At 42.1% G+C, this 26,876-nt stretch overlaps 1 protein-coding gene across 1 annotated transcript; it reads left to right on the top strand.

Moving 5' to 3' along the window:
• The first annotated feature begins 21 nt into the window (after window positions 1-21).
• On the top strand, window positions 22-25,284 carry LOC118359822 (V-set and transmembrane domain-containing protein 2-like protein). Its single transcript, XM_035738615.2, has 4 exons — window positions 22-349; window positions 17,060-17,226; window positions 18,764-18,808; window positions 23,639-25,284. The coding sequence occupies exons 1-4, from the start codon at window positions 232-234 to the stop codon at window positions 24,032-24,034; spliced, it is 726 nt and encodes a 241-aa protein (XP_035594508.1). The 5' UTR covers window positions 22-231; the 3' UTR covers window positions 24,035-25,284.
• The last annotated feature ends 1,592 nt before the right edge of the window (window positions 25,285-26,876 follow it).

Consider the following 26,876-nt stretch of genomic DNA (forward strand, 5'->3'; position numbering starts at 1 on the left):
AGGAGAAATCTCCTTCCGCCGCATCCAGAGCCGAACGAGCTGAAGCGAGGTATCAATCAGCGATTTGCACTAGAGGGTGGCTGCACCATCAAACCGCTTCATATCTGCGATCTGCGCTTTTGTTTAAAACCCGGGTCTATCTATACAGCACGTTGCCTGGATTTTATCTTGTAAACTTAGTACACCTAATGTGAGAGAGTGGCAAAGAATACGGAATCTCAAATAAAAGAGATGGGAGCCTTTGGGGTAATAGTAGGGACTTTACATTACATGGGACTCTACATCCAACTTAGTGCCTCCACAAGGCAAGGTGGACATGCAGAGGTAGAGAACCACATCTCCGGGAACGGTACGTTTCTGTCCTAGTGTTTTATTCGGTTAAATTCTAATGATATTAGTGTGTAACATGCAGAAAGGAACACTTGACAGTAAACACCAGAAGATACTGCGGTTATAGGGGGAGAGTAGCCTACGATCAGGGCGGAGGCAACTGACGCAAAGGTGCTTTTCTTTATAAAGGGAACACCTGAGGTAGAAGGATGAGGGATTTATTTTGCACATTAATATTACCGGTAGTCAAGCGCCGGCAGCTAATTCATGTTCTATATGCACTGTTATTTAACTTTTTTCATTTGTTTATGTACAAATCTGTAGATACCGTTTTTTTCTGTGAAATAAAAGTGAATACTTAGCACACTGACAATCCTATTTACGTCATAGCAGGACAATAGTGGGGGCAGAAATATTATGATGAAAATACCTCGTGAGGGTGCTGAATGACATATTGTTATTGAAAATGTAATGTTCATCTCAATCAACTGTATTTATCCAAATATATGTGTGTGGAAGCTATCTATTTCTTTCAACTAAACTATGTCTGCTGGGTTGCTTTGATTTTGGCCTCGTAATTGTATAGTTACAACAATGTAATGATCAGCTTCTGAAAATTAACCATTGAAAGAACCACTGCAGGTGGTAATTGAATACATCAAGCCTATATTCTGACACAATACTCATCTTTTTCAGAATGTAGTGGATAACAAGTGCCATTTAAGCAGTGGGTAGTCCAATAATAGGCTACAATGGTCAAAATTCTGTTACTAACTGGAGGATTCAAACATCTCTCTCTTATGATGCCTCAACATTCTCTCTGGCTTCCTGCAGTCTATTTTACAGTTAGTTGCATCACTCAGATAAACATGTATTGTCTGGGTTCATCATCATCTGTTTGAGATTCCAGCTGCTTGGTTGTCAGCTCAGCAGATGTGTGGGCAGAAGTTTGGCATGTGTATAAAAATGGACTGTCGAGAAGAGAAGATTGCATGTGAGGCTAAGTGCCTCCATGCCCTTGAGCAAGATACTGATGATACCCCGGAACAAAGTGTAACATCAGATTCTTACTTCTGCCAGCACTATCTCTAACGTCACTATTATGCCCACTGGTATTACTAGCAGATACTAGTATGATAACATGCATGGTATCATTTCTATGGTTGGGTTGTGTGAAGTATAGTGTGATGTTGGGTGGTGTGATCAGGGACGGAAGTGAGATCTCTCTGATGACTCATGAACTTTTAATTTAAGGAAAAGCAGAGGAGGAAAACTGCAGAGGAGGAACATTGCCTCACCAGGGCTCATTAGTCCACCATGGAAAAGCTTAAGATGGGGAATATGTTGCGCTGATAAAACTTTATCCAAGTAACCCAGTTTGAAAATGGGAAGCACCTTGGTGTCCAAAATTAATGTGCAGAAAAAAGCTTACATTTGTATCAGGGTGTGAACCCTAATTACCTGCTCCTCCAGGGTGTGTGGGTTAACCTCTTGCCAGTGGGCTGGAACCAGATAGACCAGGATGACATGCAGGTCACGCTATTACAGACAGCCAACTGTGTCCACCGCTTGCCATCACCTCTACAGATGCATGAATCTCCCACTGCTTCTGACCTAAATTAGTGGTAACAGGGATAGCATAGAGCGGGTAAACTGGCCCGGAAAGGCTACAAGGTGGGCTAAATATTATTATATAATGTCCCTGCAGTCATTGTGTCGGTTGACATTATCCATTATTTGTAGTTCACTACAGATTTTCTGAATGCTGCAGTCTGCATCACCAACTGTTATGCAGAGGGATTTTTTACAGTGCATTCTGACAGTATTCAGAGCCCTTGACATTTTCCACATTTTGTTACGTTACAGCCTCATTCTAAAATGGATTAAATAAAAAAAAATCCTCACCGATCTACACACAATAGTGACAAAGCGAAAAATAATGACAAAGCGAAAAATGTTATTACATTTTATTACTATTATTAGTTATTACATGTTATTACTATTTATTTACATAAATAGTCAGACCCTTTGCTAAGAGACTCAAAATTGAGCTCAGGTACATCCTGTTTCCATTGATCATCCTTGAGATGTTTCTACAACTTGACTGGAGTTCTCCTGTGGTAAATTAAATTGATTGGACAAGATTTGGAAAGGCACACACCTGTCTATTTCATGTCCCAAAGCAAAATCCAAGCAATGAGGATGAAGTAATAGTCCGTAGAGCTCCGAGACATGATTGTGTCAAGGCACAGATCTGGGGAAGGGTACCATAACATTTCTGTAGCGTTGAAGGTCCCCAAGAACACAATGGCCTCCATTATTCTTAAATGGAAGAAGTTTGGAACCACCGCCAAGCCAAACTGAGCAATCGGGGGAGAAGAGCCATGGTCAGGGAGGAGACCAAGAAACCGGTGGGAGCTCCAGATTTCCTCTGTGGAGATGGGATAAGCTTCCAGAAGGACAACAATCTCTGCTGCACTCAACAAATCAGGCCTTTATGGTAGAGTGGCCAGACAAAATCCACTCCTCAGTAAAAGGCACATGACAGCTCGCATGGAGCTTGCCAAAAAGCACCTAAAGGATTCTCAGACCATGAGAAACAAGATTATCTGGTCTGATGAAATCAAGATTGAACTCTTTGGCATGAATGCCAAGCGTCATGTCTGGAGGAAACCTACAGTGAAGCATGGTGGTGGCAGGATCATGCTGTGGGGATGTTTTTCAGCGGCAGGGACTGGGAGACTAGTCAGGATCAAGGGAAAGTACAGAGAAATCTTGATGAAATCCTGCTCCAGAGTGCTCAGGACCTCAGACTGAGGCGAAGGTTCACCTTCCAACAGAACAACAACCCTAAGCACACAGCCAAGACAACGCAGGAGTGGCTTCGGGACAATTCTGAATGTCCTTGAGTGGCCCAGCCAGAGCTGGACTTGAACCCGATTGAACATCTCTGAAGAGACCTTAAAATAGCTGTGCCGCGATGCTCCCCATCCAACCTGACAGAGCTTGAAATTATCTGCAGAGAAGAAACTCCCCAAATACATTTGTGCAAAGCTTATAGCGTCATACCCAAGAAGACACTAGGCTGTAATCGCTGCCAAAGCTGCTTCAACAAAGTACTGAGTAAAGGGTCTGAATACTTATGTAAATGTGATATATCATTTTTATTTTATTTTATACATTTGCAAACATTTCTTAAAAACCTGTTTTTGCTTTGTCATTATGGGGTATTGTGTTTTTCACCTTTATTTAACCAGGTAGGCTAGTTGAGAACAAGTTCTCATTTGCAACTGCGACCTGGCCAAGATAAAGCAAAGCAATTAAACACATACAACAACACAGAGTTACACATGGAATAAACAAAACATACAGTCAATAATACAGTAGAAGAAAATAAAATAAAAAGTATATATACAGTGAGTGCAAATGAAGTAAGTTAAGGAAATAAATAGGCCATGGTGGCAAAGTAATTACAATATAGCAATTAAACACTGGAATGGTAGATCGGCAGAAGATGAATGTGCAGGTAGAGATACTGGGTTGCAAAGATTGATGAGGGAAAAAAACAATTTATTCAATTTTAAAACAAGGCTGTAACGTAACAAAGTTTGGAAAAAGTCAAGGGGTCTGAACATTTTCAGAATGCACTGTATCTAGCCAATCAAATGACATGAATTAATCAATTAAGTGCTAAAGAGGAAAGAAACAACCAGATCCTGCAACTCCCACATAGAGACTGAGACACTGAGAGCCAACAGTGTACAGATTATGAATATACCGGTAATATTATTTAAACCGATAGATTATTGAATAAAATATGACATGTCAAGGCAGATTTTTCAAATTTCCTTTTCAACAATAGTATGGGCCGCTATATAACAAACAGCCACCTAACGTCCATGTCCTCTCTCTGCTCTAGGCCTACAGTCACTCCTGCTTCAGCCTTAGCAGTTTCTGTTGACTATTCATCAAGCCAGGCTCACGCTGAGCAGGAGAGGCTGACAGGCTAGTTTCTGGTCTGCTCTCAGTGGTGGGCTCCTCTCCATACCATGCTCAGCCAGGAGGAATCAACTTGGGACAGATGTCCCTCTGGTGGGAAGGGTACGCATGATAAGCTGCTCTGAATGGCACACTTCCTCTCCACTCTCTATTTTATGAGTGGGTATAATATATGTTAGATGTTTAGATGAGCCTGTAACTGCACTACAAAAAAATATGCTTTGCAGTTGTATAGAAGCTTTTTGAGGGCCATATATGAAGCGAACCATTTCACTATTTTTGGTTCTATATACCAACATTTCTCCTAGCAGTGGGTAATGCAGGGAAGCCCTGTTGACCAAAAGGTTCCAGTAGCATAAAGTACCATTTACATTCAATTTGTTTGTCATTTAGCAGACACTCTTATACAGAGCAACTTACAGGAGCGTTTAGGGTTAAGTGCCTTGCTCAAGAGCACATCAACAGATGCTTCACTTAGTAGGCTCAGGGATTCGAACCAGCAACGTTTCGTTTACTGGCCCACGCTCTTAACCACTAGGCTTCAGACCTGCATTGAATGGACAAGGCACTTATTGGAGGCCTCCTGATACAACCTCCTTACCATTTCTCACTCTCTCTTTCTCTCCATTTCCTTTTCCTTTCTCTTCAAATGCAGCCCATTACAAACTGTAGGGTCAGCCAGCAGTCATGCAATGTGTTTTCTCTCTGTGTATTCAGTTCTGATGGCTCTTGTGGAGTATAAGCGCCTCAAAGTGAACCAGTTTTTTCCTTGTCATTTCCCTTTCATGTCCTTATGTCTCTGGCCAAACATATCCCCAGAGCACTTTGGAGAAGAAAATATGTGCCTTTTGACTGGCAATACAGAGTCACAGTCTCTGTCCCTTTCATGCCAGTGTCTCTGGAAGTCACCAATTCTCCCTGGCTCTCCCCACAGAGAACAAACCATATTTCCTCTATATTTCCTCCAGCCTTGATCATAAGACGACTGGATGGAGGGATCCTTCTGGGCTCTGGTTGGAAGAGTGGGCAAGCTTATCTCACATTAGACACATGACTGCTGTGGTGGCTATCGCAGACCTCCTGGAGAGGACTTGGCAGGGCTCATATGTTGGCAGTCAGCGTGAATAGTGGAGCCATGTTGATTTGCTTTAGTGGAGTCGAACTGAGATTTTCTTCTCCAAATAGCTTGCATGCCCCCATGAGTGTCCCGAAACGAACCAATGAAGACAGCAGCTTGAGTAAATGTTTGAAGTATAATACCTCTTTGTCTTTAAAGACAGGCCACGTTAAAACATCTTTTTAATTTGTTTTTTCTTTACATGTGGCTTGTCCTTGAAAACAAAGAGTTATTATACTTTTTGTCAGTATTAGGTGTGAAGTGGTCAGTTAATTACAGACATATGTGCTGAGTTAGTAGTTTCTTTGTGCAACCTTGATGACTAATACGAATTGACATCAGTGTCACATCACTGATGGGCACCAACAAAATATTACTCCCATTATTAGCATTACACAACATTCAAGGGCTTGGAGAAAACAACTTTGTTTACCAGTTATGATTATACTTTTTTGTTGTTGTCATCAGGCAGATTAATTTGATTATTTTGTAAACATGAGATGGATTTTGGTCACACCAGTAAAAACACATGTATGTTACTGCTTTTCAATAGGCTTACAGTATGTTGCTACTGAACACATGTGGGCTAGTTTGCAGTATTATTCAATCTGGTAGCCTACACAGTGTGTTGAAAAACAATGTTATCAGTGTGGAAATAGAACGTTAACTAGCCATCATGATCCCGTCCACCATATCAGAGGGCTGGCTCAATTAGAAGGCTGGCCTGGGGCCATGTTGAGACAGGGACATCCATTATACCGTTTCTCTTTCTCGCCAGTGACCAGCCCTAATTATGCTGCTGTGGAGCGGCTGGTTCACACACAGTGGGTGAATGGAGGCCCAGCAGCACTGTTCAATCATCTCATTCTGGGAATGGGCTGGCTCAGCCAGAGGGGGTGATGGTAATACACAGGAGACTCACTTTTTCTGTTTCTCTTTGTATTTATAGTCTGTTCCACGGTATTTTCTTGGTTTTAATGATCTACAAGGCTGTGTTTTACACACTAAGCAAGTGTAGAAAGGTTGGAATAACTGAGAGAAATTTAGTACGAAAGGCAATTTGACAACAGGGAATTGATATCTGCACGCATGTTGCATGTTATTCACAGGATTGTTTAAAACCCAACCATTAGCTCCTGTCTGGCTTTCATATCCAATGTTTCTGTCTTTTACCTGTCCCTCTAATTGCTGACAGTAATATTTTAAAGGCTACTTGGTATTTCAAAAGGCTAGTGGGCTGGATAGCTTGCACCTATCAGTAATGTAGAATTGGTAAATGACATTTTTCTGTGGTTTTGTATTGCTTGACTGCACACACCTCCTGCTCAGAGCTAATGCTCCCGTCAGCAATGGTTCTGTCTCTATCCAGTTACTTTGCTGTTAGATTGGTGCTTTGGCCAAGGACAGCGGGCATATTACAATGATATGTTCACAAATATAGCAAATAGAGATGTTGCTAATTAGATGGTCCTCTGGCTATCATATACACAATTATGCAATACCATGACATTCAGCCATCTGACTACACTGATGCATTCGTAGTGTTGGTTACAATGATGGATAGTTAATAGCAAGTTTTTGTCGCCAGTTAGATGTGATTGAAGTCATCGCTTCAGTTGACGGCATGGAGGATAACATTTGGAAGGGCATTTAGCTAAAAGAGATGATACATTCTACTGCAGATAAATTATTATTAGGACATCGTATTCACAGAGTCACTTTTGATTAGCGGCCAAAGAAATGAGCTTATGTTTTTTTTATTTTAGTGTGTTGTTACCATATCTGGATGTCTGGGGACTTTTCTGCAGACGGTTGATGTGTTGCGGCCTATCAAATGTGACACTTTTGATAGGGCGTTGTTTTTCTTTTTAATATGGCACGTCAAAGTCATTGCTGCTCTCTCTCTCTACAGTCATGCTGTCAAAGGCTCCACTGATGTGGCATAGAGAGAGACTGTTGAAAGCCGGTGTTCTGTACTTTTCAATGAAAAAGAGACCGTCTCAGAGTTCTCAGAAGTGTTTTATTTTAAATGGATTAAATGGGTGGTATGAGAAAGTGGGACAGGCATATTATATTTATCTGGTTTTCTGTTCTTATGTGAAGGATATTGACTGGCATTCAGTCATAGGTGGCTGGTGGCAACTTAATTGGGGAGGACGGGCTCATAATGGCTGGAACGGAATGAATAGAATGGTATTTAATACCACTTAATATTTTGATTTTCACTCTATTCCAGTGATTATTTTGAGCCGTCCTCCACTCACCAGCCTCCTGTGTTGCAGTCATTAAATAGGCTAGCTCGTCAAACATGGAGTTCATGGTAAGCTAGGATTGAGCAATAAGAACAACGATGCAATGGTTAAAGTGAGAATCCAGGTTTTCAGTGTACCTTTAATTTATATTGATAAATCATGTTAATTATCAGGTTGCAAACATGTAACAATTTGACAAAATCGCTCCCGATCTTGTGTTTACCTTTTGGAAACCGCAAATCACCTTTTGCTATTGTATTAGATAACACAGAATTTTCCAAGTCCTTCCTGTCTATATAGGACTTCCGACTTGCAGTCCACAGTGGGCAGGGCCAGCTTGCTTCTGTCTGATTCCCTTTATTTCAGATGAGCTCTAAACATAAGCAGTGAGTTACATCATTCATCAAAGTCACCACAAGTGAAGGGAGATGAAAAAAAGACAGCATGGCTGTTTTGTTAAATCCCTGACTACATGTTCTCCAAAAAGGCCCTGTTTATTTCTTATTTTTGGTGTCAGGTTGCCCCATGAGCATCTCCTTAGGAACGCCTGAGGAGGAGAAGCTGATTTAAGTGGAGGTGAATTTCAGTAGCACTGTCGGGCAATTTCAGTAGCACTGTCGGGCAGACTTCCAGCTCCTCTCCTCTCCTGCTCTCCTATCCTGGCCCTGGCTGGCTCTCTGAGCTTTCAGCTCTCCTCTCAGTCTCAGCTGCTGGAGAGAGAGACTCCTGGGTGCATTAGGAGGGCGAGAAGATTAGATACCAAACGCTGATATCTCTCGTAGCGCTGCATCACACCATTTGTATCTGGCCCCAGAGAGCTGGCTTGGATGGCTGCTGGCTAGCTAGCTGGCTGGGGAGATTTAAAGAGGACGAGCAAAAATATGCTATTTTTTTGTTTTCTATGTTCCTTTCTTTTTTTACATGAAGGTTCAAAGGGTTTCAGTGGATTTACACACCTTTAACAGGCTGTGGCGGCTGTTGTGTGTGGATGTATTGTGATGAGTGCATTTTGAGTCCAGATAGAGGTTCTGGATAGCTACTGTATGCCTTTCCGAGGAAGTATTGTTGTGATTATTGATGGTCCCATCTCTGAGGTGAGGTATTTGCCTCTGAATTCATTGATTGTTGTGGGGAGGCTATTTAATCGCTCTCCTTCGTGACGGATGAAACACAGTGGAAACAGTGCCATGGAGGAGACACTAGTTGCATACGTCAATGGACTCAAAGGCCCCCTGTCTCACAGGATACTGCTTGCATATTGTTAAGCAGGCAGCTCAGCATGGGGCTCACTGTTTGTCTGTCATGTGACCTTTCTTTTTTATACAACAGTAATATCACTCATTTGGTACAGTGTTTAATTAACCTAGTTGAATATTTTTCTGTCCTTTTAGCTCAGCCAGAAATTCTATGAAACAGTGACAGAGTATTTAACACATTCTCCCACTGAAGAGTTTTTGCAGTGTTGGTTTTTAAGACATTTAGATAATGATGATATTCTTACCAATTTCTCCCAAATGCTGTAACAAGAAAAATGCTTTGTATGCACAACAACAACCAATAACCACCCTTCTGTAAATCGATGAAATGAACAGTCTCATGGAATTATTATGTGATCATTCTGAATGACGCTATTTTGACTGTTAGATGTGTTGGAAGTAGCATACAGATGACTGGATTATAAAGCCTTGGCATTTCCACTAGGTCATGTTAAACATCCCAGGCCATAATCATTTAGAGCTTTTATGCTTGTTATGGTAACTACTGGTTGTGACCAAAAATCCTTCTTTATTAAGCTCTGTAAAATACATTACACATGTTTCATTGTGGTGTTATATACTTTAGGCCTAAACCTCCAATGACTTCAGCTTTGTCCTGAGAACAGAGAGGCTTCACAAGGTTCATGTATGATCATGTTTGACAGCTGTTTTTCAGATTGTGACTTTATTGACTTTTTGTAATCAGCTGCATAAATCCGATCTCTGTCTTGTGTCAAAATTGCTCATGGAAAAATTGTACGACTCAAACGAGGGTTAATCATATTTTAATTTAAATTACCCCAGCTTCCACTGTTCTCCAAAATATTTACAATACCTTTTTCCAGGAAAATGACTAGGCCTAACCATGTAGACTATTCATTACAAACAGAAATATCTACAGAGAATTTCACTTCATAAGAACAAAAGCAAAAGACGTTCACTAAACAAATCATTTCTAAATGGGCTGTATGCATTACATCACAGCATAAACAAACCAACAGCCAGATGACCTTTGGATAGTTAGACACTGTCTGTTTACTGTGTCTTCAAGAAGCTTACAGGTGTCTTTGAAACATGACTGCTGCTTTTTACAGTATATTAAGCGAGCATCGTAAGAAGAGGCAATTATTTCAGTGGAGTGGATAGAGCTGGCTGGCCTGCCAGTGATAAGTGAGGAATCAAAGGGAGAGGCTGTGCTCAGCGACGAGCCTCTCTCTGCCTGGGTCTGTGGGGGCAACTGCAGAGGTTAATGAATCTGCTAGGCCAGCTATCATCTAGGGAGGGAGAGCGCATCATTGCACATCACTCTCATAACTTGTTTTCATGCTATTTTTCGTCCAGGCGTTTAAAGCTGCAGTGACTACATATGTGTTTATAGATACTGAAATTTGAATATATATTTCTTGTTAAAAGAATCAAGACTAGGCTATAAAAGAAATACACCCCTTTATGTGTAGAGTGCATTCTCTGTTCTTTGTAAATGTATTTCCATTCCCAGGACCCTCAAGATGTCCTCTTTTTAAATGTCACTATTCTCCACTATCTCGAGTTCCTCTTAGTTCCTCTTCTTCAAATGTCTCTCCCTTTCTTTCTTCTCTCTTCTCTCGTTCTCTCTCTCTCTCTCTCTCTCTCTCTCTCTCTCTCTCTCTCTCTCTCTCTCTCCTGACACCATCTTCACCCCTGGTGTGCTTCTCTCTCCATCGCTCTCTCCCTTTGTGAACGCTCTGGCATCCCACTCACCTTCCCTTCCCCCTGTTCACCCTCTCTTCCCGCATCTACATTCTATTTTCAAAAGTGCCATGTACAATCCTTGAGTATCAGTAGAGATGTGTAGCTCATTAGAGCTCCCCCCTGTACTGCATAACACTGACATCTTAAGAGGAGGCTGATGATGACATGATTCATATCACTAGATTGCCTTACAGATACCAGACATGCTGTGCTGTAAGGAACAATATCCTCATACATCATCTCACTGCAGCAGGAGCTCTAAGCGACAGAGGCAGACCCCCAGCATGGATCATAATGGTTTTGAGAGCTGGAGTTTTGGGCTGCAAGGTGGAGGGTGGAGGGTGGGGGTGGGGCTTTACATGGAGCTAACACTGTTAGTGATGAAACATTTTGAAATCTTCAGCCCTGTGGATGATGGCTGGAACAAGAGCTGTACGAATGCTACCACATGGAATTTATTGACCACACACAACAGAGATCACTAATACGCTTCACCATTGTCCTGAGTCCATTTCCTAATGTTATTTACCATTACAATATGAACCGATGAGCTCTGTCTAAAGACCCTCTGATAAACTTAGCTGAAACTTCAATCACTTTTTACATTATTTTCTGTGGCAGGTGATATTCTTTGAGCTTTGATTTTGAGCCAAAACAGAAGAGATTGCACAAAATGAGCTCTAGTGAGTTCAAGTTGGAGAGATGCCCAAGGCAAGGCTGTGGATGGTAGTGGTGGATTAAATGGAAGACAGTATTGAAGTTTTGGCATCAGTATTCTTGATGCAGGAGTTGGTTATTCGAAGCCAGTGTGGCTCCATTGTGCTTAGCCCTTTGTTTCTGTAGTGATTGTACTGCGTTATTTATTTCTCTCTCTCACACTCTCTCTCTCTCTCACACTCTCTCTCTCTCACACTATCTCTCTCTCACACGATCTCTCTTTCTAACACTCTCTCTCTTTCTATCTCAATCTTTTCTCTTGCTCTCTCTCTCTTTCTTGTGTTCCCAGAGCTAGCTACATTGTAAGGGGGGAACTACCAACCTTTGTCTACTGTTGTCTAACCAGTGGTGTAAAGTACTTAAGTAAAAATACTTTTTGGGGGGTATTTGTACTTTACTATTTATATTTTTGACTACATTTACTTCACTATATTCCTAAAGAAAATAAATGTACTTTTTACTTCATACATTTTCCTTGACACCCAAAAGTACTCGTTACATTTTGAATGCTTCACAGGACAGGAAAATGGTCCAATTCACTCACTTATCAAGAGAACATCCATGGTCATCCCTACTGCTTCTGACCTGGAGGGCTCACTAAACACGAATGTTTCATTTGTAAATTATGTCTGCGTGTTATAGTGTGCCCTGTCTATTCATAAATAAACATTTTGAAAAAAAATGTGCCTTCAGATTTGCTTATTATAAGGAATCTGAAATTATTTATACTTTTACTTTTGATACTTAATTATATTTTTGCAATTACATTTATTTTCGATACTTAAGTATATTTAAAGAAAAATACTTTTAGACTTTTAGAGTTTTTCTGGGTGACTTTCACTTTTTCTTGAGTAATTTCCTATTAAGGTATCTTTACTCTTACTCAAGTATGACATTTGGGTACCTTTCCCACCACAGTGTTTAACCACCAAAATTAGTGCAGAATTATTTCAAAACTTTCAAACTCAACTTTACAGAACAGAAGCATTTATATTCAGAGTTGGACTCCTGTGGTTGCGGTGTTATGAGATATTTAAAAAGTGTGCGAGAGAGGCGAAGACTGTTGCAGTGTAATTTCATGGGGGTGAGAGTGGAACTCTAGATGAGTCACTGCGGTACAGCAACTTCAAGCCCAGAATATGGATCAGAGAAGGAGAATGCAAATGATGTTTATGTTGTGTAATGGCTTGATGTTGTCGGTGCTGTGCAGTGTGACTATCAGACTGCAACTTGGAATAAGGTTTCATTTGGAGGCTTGAGCAGCATTTCTCCTCCTGAGTATAAAGCTGCTGCTGTAGATTCCAATAAGCAAGTTACCAGACTGCTTGCCTCGCTCATATGATCTCAAGAGAATATATGATAGAAATGGTTTGTTTCCCATCCCAGCCACACTCAGTCATTTTTATACTGTACAATCAAATATATCTCCATCTCTCTGTTTACAGTACAGTGTGGGCTGCAATCCTCCTTCCTTTTGGCCATTTTCTTCAAGATTCCACAAAGTAATCAATGAGACTCAAGAAAAGGTCTCATGCAGTGAGGATATGTGGTGAATCTCTATTTTTATCTGTCATTAGCTACAGTATATCTTACAAAATATTTTTTTAGGGAGTCTGGATTAAGACAGTAGCATGAAGAAGCACCTCCAGCTAGCTTTTATCAGGGTTTCATTAACTAACTCCACATTTCAAAGGAAAATGATGACAAGAGCTCTCCCAGGCTTTCCAGAGCCTCAAAGATTCCTTCTTTCATATCCATTTCTCTGCATTGTGGGTGGGCCTTTGTTCATCTGTCATGTATGTCTTTCTGTTGCAGTTTTGTCAGCATTGATTGTAGTGATTGTCTAAGTCTATTTACACTATTGTGTTATTGTGAAGATAATGATTCCTCCAAACATTTCATATCCAACTTCCAAAGTCCTTTGAGGGCTCTAATTAAGATGTGCAGACAGGGTGCTAGTGATTACACAGGCCATCTTTGAATTAGCATTGTTTCTAAGTCAATGTTGTCATGTAGGCATTAATAAGAGAAATATTGTCAATCATTCCCACATATTTTCCCTCTAAACCCATTTGGCATGATTCATACAGATGGAGGATCTTCATTTGATCAACCTGTTGCAGGAGAACTTTCCTGCAATGCAGGAAATGTAAAACTTGTAGTGTATTTGAGGTTTAAAAAGGTTCTGGTAGTTTCCCTTACGGAAAATGTATGGGAAACAAAAACGGGCATTCATTATAATTCACATAATAATTCACTTTTCCTGTTGCTGCAGGGTTATTTTAAGATCCTATGTCTGTACTAAATAACAAATAAACATGATCAACGTCAAAAAAGAATACAGAGAGCCTATCCATTTAATGACAGTTTACATCACTGCTTTGAATACAAGAAAGCTGTAGGCTCCACTTCCTACCATAAAGGTGAATCAATACAAAGTGTGTCTTGTGTCTGGCAAATGAAATTCAAAGGGATTTGATCGATTTACAAGGAGATATGACTTGGGGCTTGCAGCTCTCTGGAGCGGGAGACATTGCTTTCTCAGTATGCACAGTTGGCCCAGAGATTTACAGAGGCTATTAAACTCAGGCCTGAAAGCGGTGGAATAAAAACAAAGATAGATTGAAATTTTAGGAAGAAATGGAATTAGTTTATTGTCTCTATGTTCTCTGGTATTCTAGTGGAGATTGAATAAGCCTACCACCTGGGAGCTAGTAATAAGCTGGCAGCAGCACTAGACTTTCAGCACCATGGCCACCGCTCTCTCTATAGCTCAGACAGTGCTGTTCACTCTCTCTCATTCTCCAGCCAGTTGATTTTCTCAAGGTTGATGTCATTTTTATGGGTAGTGTTTTCTGGTAAGCACCAATTCTGATCCGACAATTCCCAGTGGTTGTCTAATGTATATAAATTACATTTGCTTTAAGAATAAGTAGTCAGGAATTGCAGGAAAGATCAACTTTTTTTATGATCTAAAACACGTGTCAAACTCATTCCACGGAAGGCCGAGTGACTGCCGGTTTTCGCTCCTCCCTTGTTCTTGATTGATTTATTCAAGTCACTAATTAGTAAAGAACTCCCCATCACCTGGTTGTCTAGGTCTTAATTGAAAGGAAAACCAAAAACCAGCAGACACTAGGCGCTCCATGGAAAGAGTTTGACACCCCTGATCTAAAATGTTTGATTTTGGTACAATGGTTTGCCATGCTGACTTCATTGTGAATCTTCATTGTGAAGACTTCATCGGTGTGAGCACCACCAATACACCCGTGGGTACGTGAACCTCCGTCGCCATGAACGGGATTTGAAGCAAATTAAAAATGTGTTTAAGGGAGCGTTTAAGAGGATTTGGGCCCAGTTAATAAACGGATGTACTGGGATCAGAAGAGCTGATGTCTTCATTCTACTGAGGCTAGTTTACCCATGTGAGGGATTTCAGCCTGTGTTATACATGGAGAGGATCCAGCTCAGCCCAGGCAGCTTCCTTGCTCTCCTCCCACCCAGGCAGGTGTCTGGGATGAAGCCCAACTCTAGCTCCGCTTCCATGTGAAATATAGTGGGTAAAATTAAGATATTCTAACCTCAGAATGTGCTAAACTCTTATGACATAGGTTACTGATATCCACGTTTGGACAAGAGTAAACATTCAATGCCAGTTTACATTATGACAGGCTAAACTTTATACATTTTTATTAAACTGCATATTCACACTATGTGTTTGTGAACACATGCACATCTTGGTTTCGTAAACACTAGTTTTGCATAACCTTCTGAGTGTGGTGTTATGCTGGAGAGAGATACACCCAATCCTCTTTAGTTTGCCAGCTCTTCAGCAAGGCGTCACTCTCCAGTTGTGACATTGCTCATCAGAACTACTTTAGAAAATCTGTCAAAGCTGTCTGTTGTATCTCAAACCTTCAGTACATATTTGAACTGAAAAACAAAAAAAGGGGAGCTGTTTTAGCAGCATTGCCTTCTTTAGTAAACAAACAGAGTGGTAAATTAATAAAACAAAATATTACAAACTTTGTATACGTAGGCTAACTAAAGAGCAAGCCAGGTGAGCACAATGATTTATATTTTTGGTATTTTCTTAGGATCCCCATTAGCTACTGCTAAAGCAGAAACTACTCTTCCTGGGGTCCACACAAAACATGAAACATGACATTAATAGACAAGAACAGCTCAAGGACAGAACTGCATACATTTAATAACGGCACACGTAGCCTACATATCAACACATACACACAAAATATCTAGGTTAAATAGGGGAGAAGCATTGTATTGTGAGTTGTTGCTATATCTGATTTTGAAACCGGGTTTGCGGTTCATTTGAGTAAAATGAAATGGAAGTGAGTTCCATGCAATAATGGCTCTATTATAATACTGTATGCTTTCTTGAATTTGTTCTGGATTTGGGGACTGTGAAAAGACCGCTGGTGGCTTGTCTGGTGGGGTAAGTGTGTGTGTCAGAACTGTGTGTAAGTTCACTATGCAAACTATTTTGAAATTTCAACACATTGTTTCTTATAAAAAGAAGAAGTGATCCAGTAAGTCTCTCCTCAACTCTTAGCCAAGAGAGACTGGCATGCATTGTATTTATATCAGTCCTCTGATGACAATGAAGAGCAAGGCGTGCCGCTCTGTTCTGGGCCAGCTGCAGCTTAACAAGGTCTTTCTTTGCAGCACTTGACCACATAACGGGACAATAATCAGGATAAGAGAAAACTAGAGTCTGCAGGACTTGCTGTTTAGAGTGTGGACAGACCTCTCCCCATCTTTACAACCATTGAATCTAAATGTTTTGACCTTGACAGTTTACACTCTAAGGTAACACCAAATAATTTAGTCTCCTTAACCGGTTTAACAGCCACATCATTTATTACCAGATTCAGCTGAGGTTTGTTGTTTGCCCACTTTGCCAATGATGTAATCATTAAAATAATTGGCAACATCACATGGTTTTGTGATGAATAAGCCAGCTGATTCGATTAAATAATTTGTCTTTCTGCCCATAATCTCATCTCACTCAAAAGCTTTTTTCCATCATTCTTTATCTAATTGATATTGGCTTCATAATACAGATTCTTCTTATTTTTGTTGAGTTTAGTCACATCATTTCTTAATTTGCAGAAACTCAGCCATTTAGATGTGCAGCCAGAGTTATTAGCCACTCCTTTTGCCCCAACTTGTTCAACCATACAATTTTTCTATGCCTCATCAATCCATGAAGCCTTAAGAGTTCCAACAGTCAGTTTCTTAACAGGTGCATGTTTATCAATAATTGGAAAAAGCAAATTCATAAAGCAATCAAGTGCAGTGTCTGGATGCTCATTATTACATCAGACCAACAAATGATACTCATCAAAATGGAAATGTTTCAACTGGTAAATGAGGATTTATGATTGTATTCCTCATAGTTGCTTAAAAAAACAAGTATTTCTAGATTGTGTTGTGTTATGTTAAAAAATGACGATTTATGCACACTATTATTAGGGTTAACTCAATATTCTATTAGAGACCATTTACAATCACAGTGTATTATCATCACTGTAAATCAACTGCAGTAAGAGCAAACACCACCCATATTGTCTTCATAGAGGACTGAGTCATCGTTTTTAAAGCCAACTGTTAACTTAGCTTTTTTCTCCATACAGCTGTGTTCACAGAGGTCCCCCATGACATCACAGCACAGAGTGGCCAGGACGTGGAGATGGCGTGCTCCTTCCGGGGGGCAGGACCCTCCTACTCCCTGGAGATCCAGTGGTGGTACATCAGGAACCACAGAGACTGGACAGAGAAACAGTCCTGGACCTCCAATCAGGTAGCTAGACTGCTCACTCTGTCACTGCTGAGAGAATGTTGTTGGTGAGGTGTTCTGTGATCAGTGATCAAAGGTTTGAGGCAGAAGATGGAACAAAGTCTTCTTATTCTCCCACATTGCAAACAGAAATGCAACTAGCAAGCATAGCATTAGAATACAGTGCACAAACTCCTGACTAAATCCCAATCCTTAGAGTTTGCCATCGAGGCACAGCTATACAAGTCAGAATCAGTACCAACTAATAAAGTGCATAGGAATAAACTGAGTGAGGTGAGCAGCAAGGTAATAAGCCACACATTAATCACTGCTGTAGGCAGAAATAGCAGCAGGTTCCCAGGTGCCCCGGAGGCACAGGAACAGAAGAGGAGGCTGAGGAACCATCTCATGGGAAAATGCACCTGAGCTGGGTAAAGCAGAGCAGGTTTTCCATGAGGACACACAGAATGTTTTCCAGTCCTCCTGCTGTGTTTTCCAACACTTTTTAATTGGAAAAGGGAGAAATGTAAAGAAACTTCCTCTCACCTCACTCTGGTTCATTATTCATGAAGTGTCTCTGAGGACTAGCTGTGTTACACCTTGCTTCCTTCCCTTGCTGGAGCGCAGGGCAGGTGGTGCTACTGACCTAGAATACTGTACAGGCTGTGCTGTAGTGAACCCTAATTTTCTTGATGAATCATGCCTACATGATAATATAGACACAGGTTGAAATGTATAGTATAATTGTTTTGTTTTTTCAAATTCATATTACAATTTTGGGGAATACTAAGATTGTGGAGATTGGTGCCTTGGGGGAAACAGAGGTGGGTGGTTCCATGAAACGAGTGTCTTTTGCATCCCTTTGATATTTTAAGTAGAAATTGTGCACCAATATGGAATTTCAAAAGACTGTTATATTTAATATGTTGCCGTTTTAATATAGACTACATGGAGAATTCAATAAATCAAATGTTTTTATATGACTAAAATCTTGCTGAAGTGCTAAATTCAGCATTTTGACATGTCCCTCCATGACTTCTAGGTAGATTTTACCCCACTAAACCCCAACATTTAAAAAAAAATGTCACCCCCATTGTAACGCCATAGTTCTTTTGTTGCTTTAACAAAGTCATTTCTGGAGATGATTATGTATTGTTTAGTGATTGATTTATGTCTGTCCCTCATTTTACATTTTAAGTTCAACCCTGTTACATGAACTGAACTCTCGTCTTAATATGGTGAAACTATTCCTTTTGAAATTGTATTTTTTTGACCAAGTTACACTTCTCAAAAAGCCCCGACACAGGTTTCACCTCTCAAATCTATTCCTCTGAATAGAGTGGTGAATCTCCACAACCCGTACGGAATTTTGAGTACAGCTGTACGTTTTGGATGCAATTACCTGTAAAGTAGGCATTATTAGGCCCATTATCTATGTTCTGCTCTTTGGTAAAATTACCTGTAAGTGGACTCATCATCGATATGAGGGAGTTGGGAATTTTTAAAAAAATAATACAAGTATTTCTAAAGTTTCTTATTCTTTGAAATCTCTTTCCTACAGGTTGTACCCCAGGACGAGAGGTCAAAGGATGCTACCAAAATAAGTGTGAGTCTTTACTTGCTGCAGTATATGTTATATTTCCTGCCTGTGTGGCTTCTCTTTTGCACTTTTGTATTTGTCTTGTTGGCAATCTAGTGTCCAATAGAGGCCTCATTACCAAAGAAACAATGCAATAATTATTGATATTTATTGGGGGCTGTGGAAGCTGAATGTCAGCTTTTCTTCTGACAACAGTCTTCAGTATCAACATTTCCAAGCAAACAAACGGAGAGAATCTGTTGACATGCTGAGATAAAATAACATACTCTTTGCCAGAATTCAGCCAGCCTTCACAAGACCACAACATATGCAAATATGTCCCCTTTAGTGTTTTACACCTCCAGCAGACGAATGACATTTCTGAGTGCATGATATTCAGTTTCACTGACATATATAGTACGTTCTATGTATGGTCTTAAACTGCAGTAATGCAGGCTGCCTGGCTGCCTGACCCTGCTGAGACCCCTGTCACCATCTGACCCTGCTGAGACCCCTGTCATCATCTGATCCTGCTGAGACCCCTGTCATCATCTGATCCTGCTCAGATGAGGCATGACAAAGAATTACCTTGGTGTACATTTCTACATTAGTATTATCCAAGAATAGAATCAATGGTTCAATAATTGAAATGACCATCACTCCCAGATCCCAGACTGTAGCCTATCCATCAACTCAAGATTTCACTGGTTGTTATAATATACTGCAAAATTCTGTAGACTGGTCTTCCCTGGCTGTCTGACCCTGCTGGGACACCTGTCACCATCTGATCCTGCAATTCCAAGATGGCGTAGCAGTGCGGACGTGTTTGTTGTTATCCCGTGTAAATTGTATGTTTTTTTGTGTCTTCTTTTGTATATATCTCTTTTTACATTTATAATTTAAATATACCTTCCGGCAACCCACCTCGCCCAATGTGATACGGATCTGCTATTTTTAGACCTTATAGCTAGAACCTCCATCAGCAGCTAGCCATCAGAAGCTAACCAGCTAATTAGCTACTAGCTCTTTAGTCATTGTTAGCCACTGCTAGCGGCCTTTACCTTTAGCTCAGACACCACCAGCTTTTAGCCTGGATAATACCTGCCAGTCTACACAGCACGATATCAACACTGAGCAAATTGGACTCTTTTTCTCCACTACATTGCCGGATTCCTGCTGTAAGCTCTGGACCATTACTCCGGATCATCGCAGCTAGCTAGCTGCTACCAAGTGGCCCAGCCTCAAAGCTAGCCTTGAGCCAAGTCCATCTCCCAGCCTGCTCAGTGGACCCTATGATCACTCGGCTACACAGCTGATGCCTCCCGGACTCTTCACTAACACGACTAGAAGCCACTACATCACCGAATTCCTGCCGTAAACTCTGGACCTTTGCACCGGGTGCACCGGAGTGGCTATGGGGACTAATGCCCTTGTCCCAAAGCTAGCACCAGTTAGCCTCGAGCCAGGCGCATCTCCCGGCTAGCAAACAAAATTACTCCAGCTATAATACCTCTTTTGCCAATTTGGCCTGGACCCTTAGTCGACACGGAGCCCCGCCGATCCATCACGACTGGTCTGCCAACTTAATTATTTCCGATGTGCCCTCAAACCGGCCTTTGCCAGACGTCGTGATGCCCTTGTCCCGAAGCTAGCACCAGTTAGCCTCGAGCCAGGTGAATCCCCTGGCTAGCGTAGTAACGACTACCTAACGGCTTCCCTGTTTCATCTATTGCTGTTCACTGGACCCTATGATCACTTGGCTACATAGCTGATGCCTGCTGGACTGTTCATTAATCACGGTACTCCATTTAGTTTATTTTGTTTATCTGTCGGCCCCAGCCTCGAACTCAGGCCCTGTGTGTAGTTAACTGAGCCTCTCTGCCAATTCATCGTGATTGTTTTATGCCTTGCTTTATGCCTCTCTCTAATGTCAATATGCCTTGTATACTGCTGTTTAGGGTAGTAATCATATCATTTTATTTTACTGCGGAGCCCCTAGTCCCACTCAACATGCCTCAGACAGCTCTTTTGTCCTACCTCCCACAAATGCGGCAGCCTCACCTAGCATAACTAGTGGCTCCAGAGATGAAACCTCTCTTATCATCACTCAATGCCTAGGTTTACATCCACTGTACCCGCACCCTACCATACCCATGTCTGTACATTATGCCCTGAATCTATCCTACCACGCCCAGAAATCTACTCCTTTTAATCTCTGTTCCCAACGCACTAGACGACCAGATCTGATAGCCTTTAGCCGTACCCTCATCCTACTCCTCCTCTGTTCCTCGGGTGATGTAGAGGTTAACACAGGCCCTGTGTGTCCCCGGGCACTCATTTGTTGACTTCTGTAACCGTAAAAGCCTTGGTTTCATGCATGTTAACATCAGAAGCCTCCTCCCTAAGTTTGTTTTACTCACTGCTTCAGCACACTCCGCCAACCCTTTTGTCCTTGCTGTGTCTGAATCCTGGCTTAGGAAGGCCACCAAAAATTCAGAAATTTCCATCCCCAACTACAACATTTTCCGTCAAGATAGAACTGCCAAAGGGGGAGGAGTTGCAATCTACTGCAGAGATAGCCTGCAAAGTTCTGTCTTACTTTCCAGGTCTATTCCCAAACAGTTCAAGCTTCAATTTTTTTTATTCATCTCTCCATTAATAAGTCTCTCAATGTTAACGCCTGTTATAGCCCCCAGCTGTGCTCTGGACACCATATGTGAATTGATTGCCCCCCATCTATCTTCAGATTTCGATCTGTTAGGTGACCTAAACTGGGACATGCTTAACACCCCGGCCGTCCTACAATCTAAGCTACATGCCCTCAATCTCACACAAATTAAAAAGGAACCCACCAGGTACAACCCTAAATCCGTAAACATGGGCACCCTCATAGATATTATCCTGACCAACTTGCCCTCCAAATACACCTCTGCTGTTTTCAATCAGGATCTCAGCGATCACCGCCTCATTTCCTGCATCCGTTATGGGTCCACGTACAAACGACCACCCCTCCTCACTGTCAAACGCTCCCTAAACGATTCTGCGAGCAGGCCTTTCTAATCGACCTGGCCCGGGTATCCTGGAAGGATATTGACCTCATCCCGTCAGTAGAGGATGCCTGCTTGTTCTTTAAAAGTCATCACCATCTTAAATAAGCATTACCCTTTCAATATAGCACTAATGTAGCACTAAGAACAGATATAGCCCTTGGTTCACTCCGGGCCTGACTGCCCTCGACCAGCACAAACACATCCTGTACGGTTTAGCATTGAATAGCCCCCGCGATATGAAACTCTTCAGGGAAGTCAGGAACCAATACACACAGTCAGTTAGGAAAGCAAAGGCTAGCTTTTTCAAACATAAATTTGCATCCTGTAGCTCTAACTCCAAAAGGTTTTGGGACACTGTAAAGTCCATGGCGAATAAGAGCACCTCCTCCCAGCTGCCCACTGGACTGAGGCTAAGAAACACTGTCACTACTGATAAATCCACGATAATCGAGAATTTCAATATGCATTTCTCTATGGCTGGCCATGCTTTCCTCCTGGCTACCCCAACCCCGACCAACAGCTCCGCACCCCCCGCAGCTACTTGCCCAAGCCTTCCCAGCTTCTCCTTCGCCCAAATCCAGATAGCTGATGTTCTGAAAGAGCTGCAAAACCTGGAACCGTACAAATCAGCTGGGCTAGATGGCATCAATCAGATCATTTTCATATTCTATTGATGTAAAATCGAAGATGCTGAGATTATACTAAACCATGCAGACCTACTAACTATACTCCAGCAACATTATTTTGCTCAGTTTTATTGGTTTTATTCTCACGGCTGAATGTGATTGTGTGATTTTCTCTCTGAGCTTAGAGGACTCTGGGCTGATAACAGAGATGCACAACCACAGACTAATCATCAGCCTTGGCTACACTACCTGTGTGGGAGCAAGCTGATATATAGAAAACTGTATTTATACCCTGGTGTGTCACAACCATTGACTTTCCCACAGTATGTGATCACTTCGTGTTATCTAAGATTTGACACTATAAAATATATTTTCAAGAGGTTTCATAAGCCACTGAACTATTAGACCCCTAACAAGTAAAGGTGTTCTGTATGTATGTAGGGCCACAGCAACTCCTCATTTGTTTTAGCGAACAAATGGAACAGATCTCTCTGCAACATGGGAACGAAGTTCTGACTGTGTGTGTACATGTAATTTGTGTGTGTGCCTCCTCACATCCCCCCTCAATCTGTTTGGTTGCCAGGCGGCTTTGTTTAGTGCAGTGGCCGGGTGGCTGTGCTCCCCCTGGGCTCGGTGGGGCTGCCAGCAGTACAGGGCTTGGGGAGGAGGAGGTGCATCTGCTCTGTAAGTGTGTACTGTGGTGCATCTGTGGCAACGCAGCTAGCATCTCATTACAGAGCCGGCTGCCAGCCTCATTCAGATCAGACAGCTTGGCTGTCACACACACACACACACACACACACACACACACACACACACACACACACACACACACACACACACACACACACACACACACACACACACACACACACACACACACACACACACACACACACACACACACACACACACACACACACACACACACACACACACACAGGATGCAGGGACAGAGGGGGAAGTGGTGGGGATGCACAAGGACGTTTGTTTTCTAGGAAAATTATTAACAACAGATATAGACACTTAGAATCTTCAGAGTGGAAGGAGAAATGTATCTGGCTGGCAAAGTAGGGTTGAAGTGAGCATATTTCCTCTGAAAGGATAGCCTGTCAGGAATCCAAATGTATCATTTCTCTCTTGGGAATAATAGACCAATATATTTTCTCTGTCTATTGCAGGTGGTAAAGGTTGCTGGGAGCAACATCTCCCACAAGTTGCGTCTGTCCAGCGTGAAGCCGTCTGACGAGGGCACGTACGAGTGCCGCGTGATCGACTTCAGCGACACCGATAGCAATGCTCGCCACCACAAGGTGAGGGCCTACCTGCAGGTGGAGCCAGAGAGCAACCATAACCCGGCGCTGCGCCACCATGGGGCCAACTTTCAAACCAAGGACACCAAGGTTCTGGCAGGCAGCGGCCACCAGCCGGAGCATGGCAAGCACTCGCCAGCAGCCCACCACAGCCACCACAAACCAACAGGCACTGGCAGGGAGCTGAGGAAGAGGTCTGCTGAGGATGACAGCGCTACTGACTGCACTGACAGCTGTCCTCTAAGCCTCACAGCTCACCCATAACCTCCCTAATCTGCTCCGGCCTCAGCTCCAAGCTTCAACCTTGTCCTACACCCCAGATGGGCAAGTCCAGTCCTGGAGGACCACAGTGTGTAGAGACTTTTGATTCAACCACCCCAGCTGTAACATACATGATTCAACTAAAGTCTCTGTACACACTGCTTCCCCTGTTGCGTACCCCTGCCCTCTGCCCAACATGCACACACCAAATGGACTCTGGTGCCACCCCAGTCCTATACCTTGGCCTCTCTCATCTCCCCTTACACTGCCCCAACCCAACAATGTCCCTCAGCTCCACTCCCAGTCCCAGCCCCCTCTTTCTATATCACAACCCTCTAGATCAGGGGTGTCAAAGTCATTTTTCCCCGGGGGCCGCATTCCATTTTCAACGAGGTCCAGAGGGCAGCACTGAAAATTGGTTATATTTCCTCACCGTCAAAATTAGCTAAAAACAGTCCTCTATCCATAGTTTTGGGAATTTATGACGCTCCCTGACTCTCTAGCTTTTATTTCTGTGAATATCAGCGAGCTGGACCTAGTCAAGAAACTGTATGAATGTTGATCCATTATCATTTTTATACAGTTTTGATTTGGTTTTAGTCCTTTTAAAGTATATTGACTTTGCCCCCCCGGTTTGGACCACCTCGCGGGCCGGATCCGGACCGTATGTTTGACACCCCTACTCTAGATGGTCCACACTCTATAGATTACTGTATAAAATGACAAAGTGAGCGCATGTTCAACATGTTTTCTTCTAATGTTTTTCAACTATCCATGAGGAGATACAGTTTTAAGTTGGACAGTTAACTTGTTGCTTTGTTAATTCATTTTGGTTTGTTAATATCTTAAGTTACTCTCCGTTTCTATGTTGCATTTGATTTAGCCAAAGTAATATAGAGAATACTTGTTTATTTTTCAGAGCAGTTCATTTGCTGTCTCTCTATGGGCAACTTCATGGAGAAATATAATTTGGTCACTGAAGAGTTTCCTCTCAAGTATGATTTCCACTCAACCAGATCTAAACCAATGTTTATCAAATAAAACCTGTTTGTGGTGTTTTCTGCTTTCCCTACAGACTGAATGTGGCATTGTGAAAGACATGGATTAAAGGAACTGTTTCTAGCTCTTAACTTTGCTTTAATGTTTTGTATGAAATCATTATAAAAATGTATATTTTAGAATTTCTTCTAGGTTGTTGGTCTCGCACTAAATGTATGCCTTTATCAAATTAAATAAATTGTACATGAACCTATTTACCTATTTATTGTGACTTGAATGCGAACTGCCTTCAGAGTAACTTCATTATTTAGTACCTCTAGTATGTACGGGCTTGAGACGTTGATGATGGAAAATATGTTTGTATTACATTCATCATGAAAAGTCAGCATCTGACCTTGCAATTATTTATATGCTAACACACACTGATTTGTATGCTGCCATTGTAGAGACATTATTATTCAAAGCCAGAATACTCCATCACAGTCAACTCATAAGGCAGTCATACATTTCCTCTTGCCAGTCTCCTTCCTCACACCCATGCATCCTGAGTAATCAACAAATTGAGTCTTACAGTATGTAATCTCTGAACTGCTTTACTCTTTGGTGTGCCAAACAGTGCCTGCCTAATCAGTCAAGCTAGGCTGTCAGATGATTTGATGATTAACAGAATATGAACCATTGCTGCATGAAATTATCAAGCGTGGTTGGAGGGAAATCGCTTCACCCCGTCCCGGGCTGTGTCTGTATGGGCTGCCAGGCAGGGCCTCCATGGCTGATGAGTAATGGCGCTATTGTCAGCGTTGGCAGCTGGATAAATAGCAAAGTATGGTGGAGATGAAGCACTCCCTCGCCAACGCAAAGCACATGTGGCAACCCTGTTCCTGTCTCCCCAGCATGCACATTCATTATGTCACGGAGAGGCTTCCAGACCCCTCAGTCTTAACAAGACCTGACAAACAAGCTAGGGCTCTAACCTACACTTCAACCCTCAGTGGACTTCAAGTTGTATTCAAAATCACGCTAGGACTTTCAATCAGGCGTTTGTGCAGCAAGTGACGGATCTGTTTTGTGTGAATCAACGGGAGGTTTGTGTGGAATGACCATGACCCCTGGTTATCAAAGGAAAAATGGAACCAAGATGGGAAGCTGAAGCCGTTCTGTTAGGTGATCTAAACTGGGATATGCTTAACACCCCGGCCATCCTACAATTTAAGCTAGATGCCCTCAATCTCACACAAATTATCAAGGAACCCACCAGGTACAACCCTAAATCCGTAAACATGGGCACCCTCATAGATATTATCCTGACCAACTTGAATCAGGATCTCAGCGATCACTGCCTCATTACCTGCATCCGTTATGGGTCCGCGGTCAAACGACCACCCCTCATCACTGTGAAAGGGGGTGACACTCTAGACCCAAACTGTTACAGACATATATCAATCTTGCCTTGCCTTTCTAAAGTCTTTGAAAGCCAAGTTACATTTCGAATCCCACCGTACCTTCTCCGCTGTGCAATCCGGTCTCCGAGCTGGTCACAGGTGCACCTCAGCCACGCTCAAGGTACAAAACGATATAACCGCCATCGATAAAAGGGCCTGTTGTCCGGACCTCTGGCAGTCTCTATGGGGGTACCACAGGGTTCAATTCTCAGGCCGACTCTTTTCTCTGTATATATCAATGATGTCGCTCTTGCTGCAGATGATTCCTTGATCAACCTCTATGCAGACGATACCATTCTGTATACATCTAGCCCTTCTTTGGACACTGTGTTAACATATCACCAAACAAGCTTCAATGCCATTCAACACTCCTTCTGTGGCCTCCAACTGCTCTTAAACGCTAG

Source organism: Oncorhynchus keta, chromosome 27 (assembly GCF_023373465.1).
Source record: "Oncorhynchus keta strain PuntledgeMale-10-30-2019 chromosome 27, Oket_V2, whole genome shotgun sequence".
Taxonomy (NCBI): Eukaryota; Metazoa; Chordata; class Actinopteri; order Salmoniformes; family Salmonidae; genus Oncorhynchus; species Oncorhynchus keta.

Bases quoted from the DNA above. Each gene is read 5' to 3' on its own strand.
- LOC118359822 (XM_035738615.2), top strand. From the start codon at position 232: ATGGGAGCCTTTGGGGTAATAGTAGGGACTTTACATTACATGGGACTC. The intron at 350-17,059 runs GTACGTTTCTGT...TTCTCCATACAG, and splicing joins GAACCACATCTCCGGGAACG to CTGTGTTCACAGAGGTCCCC. The intron at 17,227-18,763 runs GTAGCTAGACTG...TCTTTCCTACAG, and splicing joins AGTCCTGGACCTCCAATCAG to GTTGTACCCCAGGACGAGAG.